General features: G+C 42.2%; 1 protein-coding gene and 1 non-coding gene across 2 annotated transcripts; one reads left to right on the forward strand and one right to left on the reverse strand.

The window, feature by feature from the left end:
• The first annotated feature begins 94 nt into the window (after positions 1-94).
• Positions 95-167, forward strand: trnat-ugu. Its single transcript has one exon. It is a non-coding gene; the product is annotated as a tRNA-Thr (tRNA).
• A 3,867-nt stretch (positions 168-4,034) lies between these two features.
• Positions 4,035-16,169, reverse strand: pcif1 (phosphorylated CTD interacting factor 1). Its single transcript, XM_036531311.1, has 16 exons — positions 15,483-16,169; positions 13,948-14,086; positions 13,154-13,278; positions 12,709-12,840; positions 11,319-11,464; positions 10,661-10,815; positions 9,278-9,425; positions 8,568-8,651; positions 8,228-8,327; positions 7,922-8,084; positions 6,684-6,856; positions 5,984-6,070; positions 5,651-5,835; positions 5,246-5,339; positions 4,646-4,821; positions 4,035-4,365 (listed from the first exon to the last, which is right to left on the reverse strand). The coding sequence occupies exons 2-16, from the start codon at positions 14,069-14,071 to the stop codon at positions 4,074-4,076; spliced, it is 2,184 nt and encodes a 727-aa protein (XP_036387204.1). The 5' UTR covers positions 14,072-14,086; positions 15,483-16,169; the 3' UTR covers positions 4,035-4,073.
• Positions 16,170-18,689: the final 2,520 nt, after the last annotated feature.

Here is an 18,689-nt window from a genome sequence, read left to right on the forward strand (position 1 = left end):
AACAATTGTTAAAACATAGAATTTCGTAAGAAATAGCTAACGTATTAAGAGTGGTAGCTCTAAAACACTGGTCTATGGTCATTTCAACAGATAGGGCTCCATAGCTCAGGGGTTAGAGCACTGGTCTTGTAAACCAGGGGTCGCGAGTTCAAATCTCGCTGGGGCCTGAATTTTTTTTCCTTTTCTAGTAAGCCTACCCTTATTATGAATGCTATATAGTTGGTCTTTGCACCACCCAGATTATTGTAATGTTATTAATTTATTGCAATGAGATGGATCCACTCCTTAATATACATTAGCCATGTTTGCACTGTGGTATGGCATGGATATCTACATATATGAGACATTTTCATCTAGGAAAAATACACGAAATTAACCAGCTGTTGGCAACAGCACATGCTTATCCTGTCCAGAATAAAGACTTTAAATGAGGTGACAGCAATTTTGTAAAACTTATTGTAGAATACACAAAGAGTGTTCAACACTTGTACTATTTGCTAAAAACTTTTTAAACTAAGTTATTTGGGCCATTAAAAGGGTCAGTTGGAGTCAGTAGCTACAATTAATTAAACTACAAGAAAAGAGAAAGCTACTAAAATTGAGACTAGAATTAACTTTTTTTCCCCTCCCAATGTAGACATGTTCATGGGTTAGTGTACGCCTCCATTTCTGGTCTGTACAAAAGTGCACCACCAACATTTCAACTGCGCTTTTTCAATTCCAGTTCTTACTGAGAGTATTCTGCATTACTGCACAAAGGTTATAAAGTAATACCAACTAGTCATCAATGCGTGATAATCTTTTTCTAAAAAAAAAAAAAAAAATATGCTGAGTTCATGTGATTAGATGTTCTAAATGTCAGATGGCTGACCTTTCAAAACACATGAACGTGAAAATGAGACAGCATTTACCAAAAGAAAAAAATAAAACTAAATTATAACAATTATTGTAAGCTAGTTTATTACTAATGCAAATAAGGGTACATGGGTTAACACATTTCACTTGGAGTAAATGTGATCCAGCGCATGTTTATACTGGTCTATACTGAGAGTGCCACAACACTGATAGTCTACTCTCTGGAAGAATGAAGAATGGATTCCATTAGCACATACAGCATTTTCTCTCACCATATCTATGCCCATTAGTTGCACATTAAGAAAAAACATTTATGGCAATTACAGACTATCTACAATACAATACCTAAAGGAGAAACAGATAGGGATGAATAAAAGAATGTCACAACTTTGAAAACCTTTATATATACATATTATCACACATATAAAAATGAAGATGATACACAGAATAAAGTTGACTCATTACTACAGCCTATGAACTAATTTATATGAAGGTACTTCTGTATAGTTATATTATAATTTTTGTGAGTGAAAAATATCTGATCATGCAAAGTAAATTCCAAACAGAAAAGCCATTCTTTCACCAGAACAAAACAAGAATTATAAAAATAAATTCCAGGGGTAATTTGGCTGGTTACACCTGTGTATTACTGTTGCATTCATAAACAAGTCTACTTTTACATACAAGATAGATTTTTCTTCTTTTTAATAACACTTTGGTTTAGTTTAAAACATTTTCTATTTCATAAATTGTATAATTCATAATAAACATTTTCTATGAATTATTCGTTTAAAAAAAAAAGTTTTGTTAAATTAAAACAGGTCTGAATTTTGGAAACCAAAACATGGAGACAACATACAATTCATCTTCTAAACAGCTTAATACAACTGTGTAGCAGAGAGAGAAAAGATCACAATTCATACCAATTTCTGTACATTATCTACAGGTCTTTGCTGGTGACAGAAACACACTGGGATTAGAATATCCATGTGATGCTCGATGCTCTATTAGAGAATAATGCAGGGCTGAGTTTCGCCCAAGAACAGAGAGAAAACAATGCCACATCCGTGTTATCAAGTTCATCAGAGTCAAACAGACATCGTGATAAAACAACAGCATTAACAAAAAAAATTAGCCTTTCCCAAAGCTTTCGTCTTGCAGTATATGTCATTTTACAAAAGAAAATTAACTGCTAGTATGTACAAATGAGACAAAGGAAGGTGACAGAATACAGTATTACTGACTGCATGGTTTTACATTTTACATGGACGAGTATTTTGGCTACAAAGAACCACATTCAAAAACTAACCTCTACAATATCATGTGTTGACTCCAACCAGTTGGTGCATTGTATCACTTACCACTATGAGGAAGCAATTTTTTACAAGATGACTGAATTGTTTAAGTACAGTTAAAAATCTTAGCTTCTTTATTCATTTTTCCACAGCTTCAATACTGCATATCGAATGGAGCTGCACTATCATGTTTTGCTTTTTTAAAAAAATTACATTCATACTGCTGCCCAGTGATATACTCTAATCTCATACTAGTGTAAACATGTACATAAATATTATACTAATCAAATGATTGCAAAAAGCAAAAACGCATACCCCATTCATTCACTGTGGTTTTGTATGCCATTCGGAGCAATTTATCTGTGAAAATCTGGAACTATAAGCAAAGATTCTGTCCATCTCAATTGATTCAAATGTCAGTTATAACAGCCCACATTCTGCAATGTAATGCAATGTGTCGAGGTTCTGTTAGACATAACGTCTGACTATTTATTTTTCAAGTTACTCATTACCAGGATACCAGTGTTTTTTTTTTTCGGTTTTAGCTCCAAGCTGTTTTCAGATTCGATGCACCTCATGACACGAGGAACCTTAGTGAAAGAGGGGCACAGTACCCACTGTGGACAGATTATAGGCCATAGACAAGTGGTGGTTGTCATTTTTACAATCTGATTATTTCTGGAAAGGGTTTTTAAAAAAATAAATTCTCAAACAAATAATAAAAAATGATAAGGTTGTGCTGTGCTTTCTCATGCAGATTGACGTACGGTGTATTAAAATCACAGCTGTGCTATGATATTACACACAGAATAGGACCCACTACAACACACTTGTGACCAACAGCAACTTGGGAAATGAGAAGGCACAGCAGATCCTTGCAAACCAGTGAAGCAGAAGGCCTTTCTGAATTGCTTCTCATTCATAACATAATATTGCTGAGCTAGTTTACAATTTGTTTAAGTGTTGCTTTTTCTTACACATAAAAATCATGGGGGGAAAAAAAAACATAAAAACTAATGTCTGCATCAAGCCAAGGGAAAGGCATTTAAGATTTTGTAATAGGAGGAGCCACTGCTGCAGTTAGTGTATTTCATATTGCAACTGTAATACATTAATGCATGTATCTGCATAAAAAGGAAAAACAGAACCTGCCCATTCCCTAACACAGAATGACTTCCATCAACCAGACCCCCCCTTGTCCTCTCCTGCTCTTGCTTCCTGTCTAAACCGGAACTGTATGTAAACTGAAAGTGGCTCGCACCACAGCATGGCACAGGTTTATGATGTCGTGGAAACGAACTGAGTCAGTAACACAGCCGCTATGCGCACGTACTCCGTTTCTCCGCTCAGAAATGAAGAGGGGGGGGGGGATGACTCTACGGGTTAACAAACATAGCTGCCTGATCATTACACCTCCCTCCCTCTTTCAGAGAGATTAGGGGATTTAAAGGAGATTAGAACAAAACACAGTCAGACAAAAACAATGCCCTCCCACCCACGGCTGAGCACCTAATTCTCTCCCAAATGTGTTTTTTCCTTTTTTTTCTTTTTAAAATCTGACTGCCAGATAGCACTGCCAAATAGCATAGCACTAAGTTAAAAGGCCAATAAACGACAACCAGAATTACCAGATTATTCATGACATCATCAACAGCAACAATAATAAAAATTAAAAAAATTATAGTAACAACAATAACAACAACAACAAACTACTCCTACAAACTACTACTACTACAATAATAAAAACAACAAGAATAATAAACGTGGTTCAACTAATATTAAATAAAAGTCCAGGCAGAGAGAGTAAACAAGAGACAGGGCATCTAAACGAAACACCCCACAGTGCCAACCTGACCGGGCCCCATCCCAACCCCCCCTCGATAATCCACACCCCCCCGATACTCCCTCCACCCCTCACCCTGTTTATATGTTTGCCGAGTCTGGGGCGTTCTTTTCCTTAGGACTGGAATTGTCCTGGTTTCCTGGAGTGTCCAAGCTCGCCCCCTCCTGTCCAGTTTTGGAATCTTTGTCTCCTCCTGTGTTAGCGGAGGAGGTTGAGGAGGGTCCTGGCGAGGACAGGGATCGTCCCGAAACCCGGTAGGCAGCCTGCAGCTCCTGGATGCGCTCAGGGGTGGGCTCCCACTTGGCGAAGCCCGCATCGTTCTGGAGGAAGATCACCGCCGTTCCGTGGACTGCCTTGTAGTACATCTCCTCTCTGGGACAGAGAGAGCACTCGCTTACACAATGAACTACTGTGGTACCCCTAGTACTTAACCCACAACTGCCTCAGTAAATATCCAGCTGTATGAATGGGTAACGTGAAAAACTGTAACCTATATAAGTCCCTCTGGATAAAAGCATTTGCTAAATGCCACTAATGGTTGACATCACTCAAAGTTGGATAAAAATACAAAAAGGCAGGGGTACAGGCAAGGATACAAAAGAAAATCACAGAAAGGGACACTGTGAAGCAACTGCAGCAACACTGGCTTTACCTCTTGCAGATGTGCTGAGAGCCACTGCGGTACTCGTGCTCAAACGCTGGCACTGTCAGCTGGTGGCGGCGAAAGGCGCTGGCCTCCATGCGGGTCAAAGCAGGGGTGGGGGGGTCACGCCACTCAGGAACAAAAATGATGAAGGACAAGGGCTCTTTCGAGCGCTCCAAGAGCTCCTACGGGATACGGAGTGGAGTTTAAGCAGAAACTAAAAACACATTTACATTCCCAAGAAGAATTCAGTGATCGTACCAGAAACTCTAACACCTTCAGAAGACACACCACTATGAATGCCAAATGAATAAATGTAAATGTAAATGTATATCATTACTTACTTGCTTGCCAGGCACTTTATTGCAGGGTGACTTGCAGAACAATGCATACATTTTACCCATAATTACTTAGATAATATGCAATAACTCAAGAATACAAACACAATGTCCCAGCCTGCCAGCAAGGAAAGTTCTGTAACTCCAATTCCAGACTGAGTGTTAATTACGTTAATTAAACAGTACAAGACATTATGAACTCATGCTTAAATCAGATGCCAACAAGAGCTTTTAAACGCTTATTGAGAGCACTGCACTGTCCTTTCCCCACCTCAAAATGTGTCACCATGGCATCCATGAGCTCCTCACAGAAGGGTGGGTTGGCCTCAAAGGAGCCACTGGCCGGGCAGAAGTTCAGGAAAGGCCTGGGAAGGCACAGAGCAATGAGGTGTGACACATAGGGCTATACTTCTCCACTCTGCCACTTCCAACAGCAGCTACAGTGATAACAAGAACGTGTTTGCAATATCTTGCTGTTCCAATTTTTAATTGGTAGTTCTTATTAATTCTTAATAGTGCAGACAGGATAAACAATCATCTGGGAATACTCCAAGTACGCGAGTAAAGCAAACCAAATCTGTCCGGTCCTAGACATGCATTTTTTGGGAGGGGGTTTAATGGCACACACAGGCAGCAGAGAGAGAGAGAGATGTGGCGGAGCTTTGGGTCCACTCACCCCCGGGATCCGAAGAAGCCGTCGATGTCGGGGAAAGCGGAGCAGAACTGTTTGAAGTAGCAGTTGAGCGGGGAGGCGAAACACTCGAAAGTCACGCCGAACTGCTTGTTCAGCGCCTCGAACACAGGCACGGGAAGGGCCCCCTGCAGCCCAGTGCCCTCATTCAGACCGGAGCCAAACATCACCTGGGGGGACAGAGACGCCCAGGGGAGAGGGCAGTGAGGAGGGAGGAGGGAACGTGTGCTGTACAGCCATGGAAGTCAGGGCTGGGGGGGGGGGCAGAGGGGGTGGAGGTCCAGGATATATCTCTGGCTGAGCAGCTCCACACTTTACCTGGTATCTCTTGATAAGACACCACACTCGCGACAGGAACTTCTCAAATCTCGAATCATCGATGCAGCTGTACCGGTAGAGTAGCTCCTGAGGGACAGGAAGAAGAGCATTAAGCATGATGCAGTGAGGCGGCATTTTATCATGAAGAATCACTAGATAATCGTAGTATTTCGAGACTCTATAAAAGAAGAGCACTGGCTCACTGAGAAACAGGCATCTTGTGCAATATTTTCCCCACAATGTGGCTAAATTCTCATTCAACCAATACAAAGCAACATTATCCACAAATACAAGATAATATGCATCTGTTACTGTGTGAATGATTTAACATCATTTAAAATACTCAATATTAGTTGTATTTCATGCGGTCTTGCATGCTCTAGTGCAATGTACGAACACATCATCAGTAAAAATATTCATAAAGATAATTCTGAATGTCATCAGACCCCTTCGAGCATGACCCACTTAGATTTTCTTCAAAGCCGACACACATTTACACTGTTGAGGTAACGGATGAGGTACCACTTTTATAACTCAATTTCTGCATTACAGACAGCAAGCGATCCTCTATAACATCCTCGTACTTATGAACAGAGCCAGTATCAATGACACACATTATCTAAATAAAGTCTGTATGACTTTATAATTATTTCCAGATAATCTGTATCATACAGTCTCCCAGACAGATAAAGCTCCTCACCAGCTTGTTGAAGTAGTTGCGGTTGACCTTGACCATTTCGCCTTTGAAGCGCAGGCAGGCGATATCGTTCTCGAAGTGCAGTTCGACTCGGGGCTGGGGGGGCGAGGGGAGGGCCAGCCGGACTGGATAGCAGTACACCAGCCTGTCCTGCACCTCCGGAGCCTCTGCCCCATCTACGGTAGGGAAGCCATGTGGAAAAGCGCCACGTGGATTAAATCTTAGAAACCTATCCCTTACACCTGACAAGGACATTTCTAATACCTACTGAGCAGAACCATAACAAGCACCAGAGCCAAATATTAAAGGAGTAAGTCTTTTTCAATGAGACTAAAAAATGATTATATGCAATGCTTCGACAGAGTTGTGATATGAAGCACACAAGCAATCTCCACTCTTATGATACAATGCATTCTTGGCCAGCCCTTCATAAACCAGACTGTAGGGACCTGAATGCTGTTTTCCCATAGAAAACATATAAGTGGGGTCTACATTCCTGACCATGGGCTAGGAATTAAGAATTTCACAAACATTTTAGGTGAACAAGAGAGTGAGTCATGTATTCCTTGGACATTAATATGGCAGGAACCACCATATAACTATCTTTACATTTGTAACACACTGAGTGTGGTTTCAAAATTAAAATAAATATAGAACAGCAAGACAAAAATCAGTCTACAGACCATTGTTTTATTACAGTTTGGGTGCGACAATGCATACACGTGACAAAATAATTCTTCTTTCAGTGAATTCTACAGGCCTTTCCATGAAGTCAGTATTACAAGATTCATGGGGACATAGCGAAGAGCTTAATTATCAGTTCATACTTTCAAAAGTTTCCACAATAACCTAAGAACACTGAAACCTATACAGAAGCCTGGCCCTTAACCTCGTAAAACATTCTGGCCTTCAAAGTTGTCAGCACTGAGGTGCGGGACATTCAAAATTCACTTTGGTGATTGAGCTGCTACTGTGTGATAATCTAATCACTTATGTTTTCCACTGCCAGTCTTCAAGGGTTCCTACTACATTTCTTTCATGCAGTTTTAGCTCTAACACCAAAGGAAGCAGCATACTTGCACAGCTCCATTATCAGTGAGCCACCACAAGATGCGCTAACAGGCTAAGCTGACGCAGGTCGGGTCAGCACACCCAAGGTGGCGGGCTGCCGCTTGGAACCTGAACTAACCAAGTCAGCCTGGTTCCAGCTCTTCAACGGAAAAGGGGTTCCGGTGACTCACCAGTGATGTTGCACTCTTTGAGAAGGTTCAGGTGGGCCTGCCGGATGCGGCGCACATACTCAGCGGAGATGTGGTAGATCTTGGTGCAGATCCCCTCTACAGAGTCCTTGGCCACCGCCGCTACATGGGGACCGCACTGTTTGCGCAAGTGCTCCAGACGATCCTGAGTGGGAGGAGGGTAAGGAGGACGGAGGGAGAAGCACACGAAGAGAGAAACTGTTGAGTATCTAATACTCTTAAGTGTGTATGAGATACAAATGGCTAATGGCTGTGTGCACAGCAGAGACTTGGGGGCTCTGCGTGTACCATGTAGTCCTCTTTGCTGGCAGAGTGGTCTTTCCTCAGCCAGTTGATGGTGTCTTCGACATTCCACTTCACAACCTTCCTACTGTCTGGTGAAGCGTTCCTGCACAGAATTCAATGCAGTGGTCAATCCCATTGTTCCATGTGCAAAATGTCATCTAGAAGTCGCATCACATGCTTTGATTTTTTTAAACATCAAAAAATGCAACTTATGGAAACATGCACTAACTCAGTGTTTTAAATGCTGATAAAATGAATGTTACACGAAAAGGACTCATTTGTTCCCCTTGATTAGGAGTTTCAAAAACAAAATGATAAAATTCCACTACAGCCAAAGCGTTACCTTGAGTCAATCATTTTTTTCGCAGCCTCTGCATATTTAAACAAGAGCTTCCGGGCCTCCTCCTTGTATTTTATACGGGACAACCTGAAAGAAAAACAAAAAGCCAAAGAGGAGAGAGATTAAATGAATTAAAATAAACAGAAACATATTACTATTTGTAGCAGGCCTATAAGAGATTAAAGGTATCAGTAATTTATTTAGGGGGGTGCTCAAACACTTTTCTTTCTCCAAGGCAAAACTACTTCCCTCTGATGGGGAAAACTATAACTGCAATGACCTTTGTCCTTAAACTAGGAATGGCAAAATTAAAGGAACAACAAAAGCAAATGTTACTTCATTTTATTCAATATGCTACATTACGTTTTCTGGTAAGTGAATTTAATGAAAAAATGTTGCAGAGAGTATTATTCACAGTTTAGGACAAAAAAGAACACAGTGAGAGAGGGAGATGAAAGGCAGAGCTGTTCAAGCTGTGGAGGCAGTGCCTTTTTAATGAAATATTAATCTTACAATCCATATATAACGCACTCCCAATGGTTTTTGGAATGTTCTTGGCATCACTGTTCTACAGGAACTTGAGTAATTAAAATACGACTGTACATAAGACCTGATGGGGGGGGGGGGAATCAAACACCTAAACAATATAGAGGGTACTTTAGCAATTAACTCATGGAGGCAGAGTTTGGAGAGGTGAGGAAGTTGGCACTGACCTGATAGGGATGTCATTCATCACTTCACGGAACATGGAGGGAGAAATGACAGGGTCACAGTCACTGGGCAGCAAGGGGTCAGTCCCCTTGTCCACCACCTTACGCTCCAGTAGCCAGCGGTTGAAGGACTCGCGTGGGGGGTCGATTCCTGGGAAAAGCAGGGACACAGGCATTTTACAACTTCAGCATCTTAACACACAAACACCAGCACGTCATACCTTCTAGCACCCCCCCCACTACACTCAATACAAACATCACCATACGTCAATATAGCAAATGACAGCTATTTCTGAAACCCACTGTAGCACATGAGCATATCTACACTGCAAGCAAGCAACTTTACAGGGCCAATGTCCTCATTCAATCATTTTATTTATCTGACCGTGTCACAAAGGCCTTAGAAAAGGGAACAGCTAGACACGGATGAACCAAAAATAGGAAACACCTGTGGAACCTTCAGAAATTTGAACAGATCTTAAGGGATATCACCACAGGACAGGGAAGGGGGGGGTGCTGTAGTTAAGGCTACAGGTTCTTCACAATGTGAAAAGTGCACTATGCACACGCAGTCCAACCAAGGCTTGTAGCCACAGGCCTGGTCATGCTACAAACAATCCTTCAACTCTAAGTAATGTCCAGAGTAACAGTACGTTAGGATGACATTTCACTGGCAGGCTCCAGTTTGCTTGCTTTGCTCACTCACATTAATGAAAGAGGCATGTGGGATTAGGCCAGCTTGAGAGCTTATGAAATTTCCACTTTTAACTTTCATACCTACTTGCCCTTAACCACTAAATGATACATTAACCTAATTCTGTATACTGGATGGCTGGTAAATAAGTTAGGCTATTACTGGGTCACACAAATGTTATACATTATTTTACAAAAGCTATAGCATTTAATAGCATTGTTTTCAGTGTCACCAACCAACAGAACACCAGAACACCCATATGCACGATTAAATTTTAACAATATTTACATACATTTATGTATAATTAGCATACTGAAGCACAATTAGCTATGTGCCACCATAAGTAATTTGCCTGCTTATAACTGTAAGTGTGTGATGATTTTTTTAAACACCCTTGAGACCACGCAGTCTACATTACATCACATTACTGCCATTTAGCAGACACTCTTATCCAGAGTGACTTACATAGGTTACAATTTTATCAATTTATACAGCTGGATATCTACTGAAGCAATTCTGGGTTAAGTACCTTGCCCAAGGGTACAGCAGCAGTGCCCCAGGGGGGAATTGAAGCGGTAACCTTACTGGTTACAAGTTCTGTACCGTACTACGCTGCACTGCTGCCCCGTTCTAAGGTTCTCCTAACCTGAAACAAGCCTGGAGTGTTGTCCACAGGGTGTCGGGGTACCTACCCTCCCGCTGGTAACACAGCTCATGGTAGTGCTGCCGTAGCTTGGCTGTGAGCTGCGCCCGCTGCAGCTCTATCTCAGGGTGGGGTGGCAAGTGGTCAGCCGGAGCTCTCTCTCTAATTACCGCGTTCGTCGGCACGTCCAGATCCCAGTACACCCTGCAAAAAAAGAAAAGCAACCACAGAGATTTCCATCAGCCCAGCCCACGGTCCCACAGCAAGCACACCCAACATGGTCTGGGTGAGGACACACAGGATGAAGAGGGAAGACTGCTTTCAGTGAAACAATGCTGCCCACTTCTTACCAGCACAATTCGGAAATCAACATAACTCACTACATAACACTATTGTCATTTAGCAGACACTCTTATCGAGAGCAACTTACATAGATTACGATTTGTACATGATATCCATTTATGCAGCTGCATATTTACTGAGGCAATCGTGGGTTAAGCACCTTGCCAGGAACAGTATACAGGAGCAGTTCCCTAGCAGGGAATCAAACCAGCAACCTTTTGGTTACAAGCCCTGTACCGCTAAATTACACTGCCGCCCCTGAATTCAAAAACCAATCCACAGATCAACGGTGCAGTGGGCACTCTCAGCCATTCCAAAGGGGCCGGAGTGTTACCCACCACCCGCTGCGGTGCAGCTGTACTCACGCGGTCGGGCGGTACGCCGGCGCAGGAGTCGGCAAGATCGGCTGAGAGTGCTTGTCCTCTGTAGTGGAGCTCCACAGCTTGGCCCCCGGCGTACTCGGGGAGATGGGGACTGTGGGCGTGGTGGGAGTCACGGGTGTCATCTCCACCTATCAGGATCAGAAGGCATACAGGAGGCACAGAGGTGAGCGGGGGCATTTTTGTGGAAATTCTGTGACACTGGCTCACTTACTTGACTGATTTATTGTGAATTATTTTGACTGATTACTTGAGCATCAAAAGAAGTGCTACTATTTAAGCATGCTTTAATTTTGAAAAATCAAGTTCTCGCCATTTTCCTCCATGCAAGAGCGTAATTTGTGTCAGGAAAACATCAAGCAGCCACAGCAGCGAAGGACCAGAACCCTATGTAGAAATGAATCAAGGTTTTGACCAGACCATCCTCACTGACGTCCGCAAATTTGGCACACACAAAAAACTACGCCAGTTGCTGTATCTAATGAATTGGTTGGAAGAACAGACAAGGTATGACGGTCTATGCGGGACTGTCTAGTTACTTCAGATAGTCAACTCTAGTAACTGATGGCCAACTTTCAACTCAGGGCCACATCAAAGACTGGGGACCTCTCCTCCTGCTCTTGTTGTGGGCTCATCCTAACATGACATTTCAGCTGGACAACACACATCTTCAACAACAGAGCTGCTCAAGAAAGTGGCTTTCTTTTAAAAGGAGAATGCGAGATTTACCCCTACCTGTCAGACATAACCCCACTGAATACTTGTGGGACGAGATGAGATGGCATGCGTAACCTAGGTCTCAGAGATCAGTGAACAGGCTCTACAAGATGAACCTTTAAGTGTTTTTCTGTCCTGCTTTTCACCAGGTTTGCCATTCAATCAGGTAACTCATTACACCTGCTGTGACTACTCACATTCCTCCCTAGGTGGAAGGTGGAATTCTAGGTGGAACAGAGCTTAAGCAAGAGAGTGACCACATTGTTGGCTCTGAGCAACTTGCAACTTGAGCAACAATATTCAAATCTTGTACTGTCTGAATACAGACAACCCAAAAGGGAATTAATATGTTTCTTCTGATGCGCTGTATAGTAACATATGTCTCCTTTTATTAATACTTTGCTAGGTATATAAATATTAAAACATGCCTCATACTTTCTTGACACTTCATGGCACAAGAAAAGCCAGTTCTTATTAATGTAAAACAACACCAGCATCAACCAAGGAAAATCTATCAGCAAAAAAACCCATCTGGCAATAAGACCAAGTGTGACTAATGGACCTATGCTGACAGCCACATTTTTCAATGGTCTAAAAAGTCCACTTTCAGTTTTGATTACAGTTTCAATGAAGTCTATACAGCTCAAGGATCTCTTACCTTGGGCCTCTTGAAGCTATTTCCCTGGGTAGCCTCCTCCGATAGACGCCTTTTGCTTTGCCCATTTCCCAGGCTAGGATCACCTGCCCCCTCTGCCGTAGCTGGGGCAGCATTTAAACCCAGGGGGTCAGACTGCAAAGGCAAGAATCAGCAGCACATCAGCACACTTGGAGCTGCATTCAACAAACAGGTCTGAAATACTGCCCTGGATGTAGGTCTCCAGGCTGCTCTGGATAAGAGCATCTGCTAAATGATGGTAATGTAATTTCTCTAAAAAATGGAATGGAAGTTCTGCAAATGAATTAATCATCCTAAAAAGTGCAAACCCTCAACCTTTATTTAACACGGCTGTTAAAGGTCAACTGAGCTGTGGGGCAGAAGCTCAGCGTAAAAGCATAGTGCCGTCATGCTAACAGCTTGTTATCTGTGCCATGTTTGCACTCACAATGACATCATGCTGCCCCAGCACTGGCATCTCCCACAGCGACTGGTTGGTGAAGCGGTTGAAGTAGTAGGGCCGATTCTCCCTCTTGCTCCAACATTTGGACCACCCAGCCTGGATCAGCTCATCTGCAGAAAACACATTTCCTTCTCACATTAATTATTTCCACAAAAACCACTTCACACAAGGCAATTTGGACTGTTCACGTTGCTATATTATCAAAATACAGCTGATACGTCTATATCAAGTACCTTGTAACAGGCTACAAAGGCAGTTACTAAAAACCTGCAACTTCCTGGTTACAATCCCAGCTTCCCTACCACTGTCTCACTGGTGCTCCAGTCTGCTAGTTCATGCCCTGACCACTTTACTTTCTCAATCTCTTGGTCCAGCCAGCCCATCTCCTTGTTTTACAGATTTCACAAGACCCCAGTTGAAAGACAACAAATAGCTGGTGGGAAATCAAATCATTCCGTTTTATTCTTTTCAGTTAACCCTCACTAAAATCTAACAAGTCAATGTTTGGAATACACTTATAAATCTGCAACAGCGTGAAATCATAAACCACAGAATTAAAAACACAGTTAGTCCAACTGATCACAATCCTGTTGTTGGAAAATGTATTTTTACCCCTCACAGTTTTACCTTTCAAATATGTCTTCATTCATATCACAGAAATGCCCGACATTCTACATGGACTAGTGCATAAGAGGTAAACACTGGACTTAGGCCATCCCATCAGTCAGCCAGGCCAGGTAGCATTGCTTTGTGTGTACCCCACAGGTGAGCACCCTCACCTGGCAGCTCCTGGATGGGTTTGCTGGTTGAGGGCAAGAGGGGCTGCCCCTGAGAGGAGGACCCAGAGGGTGACATCACCAGAGTGGTGTCCCCCTTCACTGTTCCATGGTTTTCACTTGTCATCTCTCCTCATCTGTCCTGAAAAAGAAAAAAAGGGGGAAAAAAGCTGCATGTTAGACCACTGAGTGAAGTCTGAGTCACAGCAGATTAAATTTTGACAATTTTGACAATATTATTTATTACACTATGTATGTTCTTTCTGCGTCATAAAAACGTATATATTAGCACATGATTAAGGTTTTGTCCAATTCAATCAATTAGGGTTCCTCAGCAGAGCACCAATGATCTACTCTTCAAAACATCTCTCAGATACGGCAGCACTGATATAACAGTATTTCACATTAGCAAACTGACATCTCATGCAGGCAGGACAGATGCAGCTTTATCTAGCAAGCAATAACTTTTTCTCTGCGAACCCATTTAACTAGAGTCACTGCATGGTCAGCTAGCTTCCAAGCTAGCGGTTGAAATCATAGCCCGCTCGCTAGCTATCAAGTGTTCCCAGAACCGCTTTGTTGTTAGCAAGCCAGCTAACTACAATTCCACGTTAATTTTTATCAACTTGCATAACTGGCACACAGTGACAGATCAAAAATTATTATTGTAACTAAACAACCAGACAGCTACAGTTTGTTGCTGTTTCATTTCTTTTCCGACTTGATGGGCAGTATGTTTTCGTTCACGCTGCATTGCAGAATCAAGCAATTTTTAGCAAGATAGCTAACTGGCTAGTTACCTACTGATGATTTAAAAACATCGTATTGATGGGGACAAAGGGTTGCTAAATTGACCGTTTTTATGTATACGCACTTGAAGGGGTAAGTCGTGTTGTGTGCATGTGTTTATAACTCAACTGCTTTCAACGTACACTTAAGAAATATTTATCAACATCGCAAAGGAATGCATTCTGCCTTGGCTCGTTCAGGCTACTAGCATAAGTGAACGACGGAGGGACACGCATGCGCCTGCTACGCCGCCCACCCCAGAGATCGAGCCGCCCGAAAACAAACACGAAGGAGGAGGGGAAACCTGCCGGGCGGCTGCGCTCGCTACATAACAAAAGGCAACGGCGAGCATCGCCCGAACCCAGACTGGGGGGAGCCGTGGAAAAAGAGCCTAAATACGGTAGGATATCGTCCGAATCGACGCTATCGACCCGCGTAAAGGAGGAGAATCGACGCGACCAGCCGTTTGTGCGCTCAAAATAGAGAAAGGCGGCCGGTGAGGTTATGGCTGACCCCCTTCCCTTCGACAGCTCGCACGGTTTTAGGCGCGCGCTTCGGTTGGGGTGAAGCTGTAAACAAAATGGCGCGCGCGCTCCGGCCAGAGCCGCTGCGCCCCTTGCACAACATATTGTTTGTTTATTGTGTGCATTGCCCAGGCGTGCACGTTTTGAGCGGATATTCCGACGCCCCGTTCATTCCGCCACGCGTCCTTGCCTTTGTTGTCCCGGTTTTATGGGTCGTTCCCTTACCTTGGAGAGGTTTGTTGGGAATCCGGTACAGGCTTTACTCTATTCAGTCCAGACCCGCCTCCGCCTCTCCCTCCCCACCGTCTCCGCCATCTTGTATCGCGGACCCGGGCCTAGGTAATGCGCATGCGTCAGTTTATTCGTCGTACTGGACACAAACCGCCAATGAATAGTAGCCATATTTAGTGTGGCAATCACGATATTTTGAAGGTTAGTTCACATGAATTAGATCACTAAATACCTGGCAAATTGTTTAGTTTATACATAGAATACAGCGATGTACATGCTATAGATACTGTGTCGTCTAGTTAGATGAAACTGCTGAGATATGCAGTAAGATGCTCTGTGGACTGTGATTTGTTATCTTAACTAGCCTAATGAGGTAGCTTGGATAGCTGTCCACAGTCATCGCAGTTCGTTGCTGGGCAGCTCAAAAGTAAACATTACTGACGTTGTACCATACATGTGAATCAGAATCTGGGTGACCGTACAGTACCATTACGCTATTGCTAGTTAACGGATACGTACAAAAACGCGGATGCTGGGGCATGGGATAGACTGAAGAGAACGTTCCCATTGAGTACAGAATAACAAGAAGGAAATTTTCCTATTCTGCTCTACCCTTTGGTGTTTTTATATCAATAAAGTGATGCAACCTGCTCAAGTGTTTCCTTTCTGTTTTTTTCTATGTAGCGGAGATGTTGAATTATTACCAAAGCGATAAAGGGAAGGGTTTGGTATTACTGATGTTATTATTGACATAACATGTCCCATACATATTAAAATGTAAGTGTCGTTTCCCTCTGAATCTGAATCTCTAAGCTGCTGTGTTTGCAGAGAGATGGGAAGACGGTTGTATGATGGCTGAATGTAATGGGATTTCATATAATGGTTTATGAATGAATGTGAAGGAGTACACAGAAAGATTTCTTTGAGTGAAGTGGCTAAGTTAAAGTAAGTAGGTGGGTATCTGACGTAAATTAACTGATCTTACAGCAATGGTGTCCTACACCTGCGATTATTTCCTGTGCTCTTGTTTTAGTGTTTAGTCATATGATAATATATAAAATGATGTCAGCTATAAATATGAAACTAAAGGGCTTTAATATCCATCAGATTCAGTAGTCATATCCTGCTGTCTGTAGTACACTATTGACTGCAAGTAACATGATATGTATGACACAACAGACGTCTATTAAAACAAGGTAATCTGAGTTTTTAATTGGTCCCTAGACACGTTTTTAACATAGTACTGTATGGGTCAGAAAACAACTGGACTGGCAATCCTATCTTGCTAGTTATTGCTGTTTAAGTCAGTGGACCTTTAATGTGAAGAATAAAGGACAGCATTCAAGGCCAACAAAAAAAGTTTCCTTTACCAGAAGACCTGTGGCACAGATGAGTGTTTAAAGGCTCTGGATATTTATTTAGCCTAATAGTTGACTGTCTGTCCTACTTCCTCTGTAAAAGTGCAAACAAAGGGGGTAGAACTGGGGTTACAGAATTTCTCTCCCAGGCCAGTGAGGCTGTGAACTTTCAGCTAAATAATTCTTGGGTCTCAAACATCTAAGATGGGACAATTATAATTCATGATTAAGTGGCCTGTGCCCTCCCCTTATTAATCAAGGTTAAAAACTGAGTGTAGATACAAATGGCTGAACTGGGGTACTTTGAAGAAGTAACACAACCACACCTCACTGGTACTGGATAGTTTTGGACATGATTGACAAGTTTTTAAAAACATATGTGCACCAGCAGTCAACTGTATAAAGGCTAAATGTATGCTGCTAGGTAGCTACAATGCAATACATGCACATTTAACTGGTACTTACTTGCTGGTGCTGAAATAATGTTTGATACATGCTGTACAATCTCTCTGGCTCAGTAGAGGTCATTAGATGTTAAGATTAGAAGAAAAATAACCTCCACACTAGTGTTTTACCAACTAAGTGAATTAATAAGCAGGTTTGGGAAGAGAAACTGAAACTGAAACAATACATGAAACTTAAACAGAAAGCCTCAACCAAGCTTTTATTATGTAAGCAAGACCAGTATTTCTGTTGACCCATATCTTAACAACTCACATTTGGGTTTTCTCTCCACAGTCTCTGGTTTTCCAGCACTTACTGCAGGATGAAGTGGAAATGTCATCAGGAAGAGGTGCATGTGCATGCATCCAGGAGACTTGTCCATATCCAGGTGGGCAGTTGTAAACATCTCTGGTAACCTCCTCTCCAGTCTGGTCATTTCTTCATGAGTACCTCATTTGTGCAGCAACAGTGTTGGTTTTTAGATTTTGGGCAGCAGTGTAGCATAGTGGTTAAGGAGCAGCATTCATAACCGAAAGGTTGCAGGTTTGATCCCCACTGGGACACTGCTGCTGTACCCTTGGGCAAGGTACTTAACACACGATTGCCTCAGTAAATATCCAGCTGTGTAAATGGATAACATTGTAAAGAACTGTAACCTATGTAAGTTGCTCTGGGTAAGAGTGTCTGCTAAATAATGTAATGTAATGTAGGTCTGCATATTACTTGGATGGGCTACACACTGTAAGGAGAATTAACCCAACATGTCCAAATACAGTGCATAACAAAGACCTGTATATCCCCGGGGGCCTTAAAAACATACCAAAATCATGGTGTTCCAAAATTAATACAGTAGGGTTTGACAGTCTGTGCAAAATATGGTTTTCATAGATGATCTGATTATGGTTTTCACCAACTGCAGCCAATTGTTGCTGTGACTAAGAGCACTCGGCCACAATGCAAAAAAGCAGAAGACGTTAAAACAAAATCAAAGTACTGGAACATTATTTATATGTTAGTAATATGTGCTTCATTTTGATAAAACAAGAGTGCTCAAAGTACAGAACATTAAGATAATTACAGTAATCAGGTGTAAATAAAACTTTCACATGCCTGTCCTTTGCTTGGGAATAGTTACCTGTAATAATATGATTAATAAATGTTGTCTGTCTCAGTTGTGACTGAAATAACATTGAAAAGAACATTGTAGTATTTGTAATGGTGGTCTGCTAAAATCTGCTGTATTGAGACATTTCAATGTTCTACAGTGTTTTAAATGCTGTCAATGTTAAATAAACATTTGAACTGTCAACAGAAGGACTTGGTGTGATTTTTTCAAAATTGAGCTGGGTTTTGTCTGCATTTTATTGGCCTATGTTTCCAGGAGGAGGGGCATTCTTTG

This window comes from Megalops cyprinoides, chromosome 6 (genome assembly GCF_013368585.1).
Source record: "Megalops cyprinoides isolate fMegCyp1 chromosome 6, fMegCyp1.pri, whole genome shotgun sequence".
NCBI classification, from domain to species: Eukaryota; Metazoa; Chordata; class Actinopteri; order Elopiformes; family Megalopidae; genus Megalops; species Megalops cyprinoides.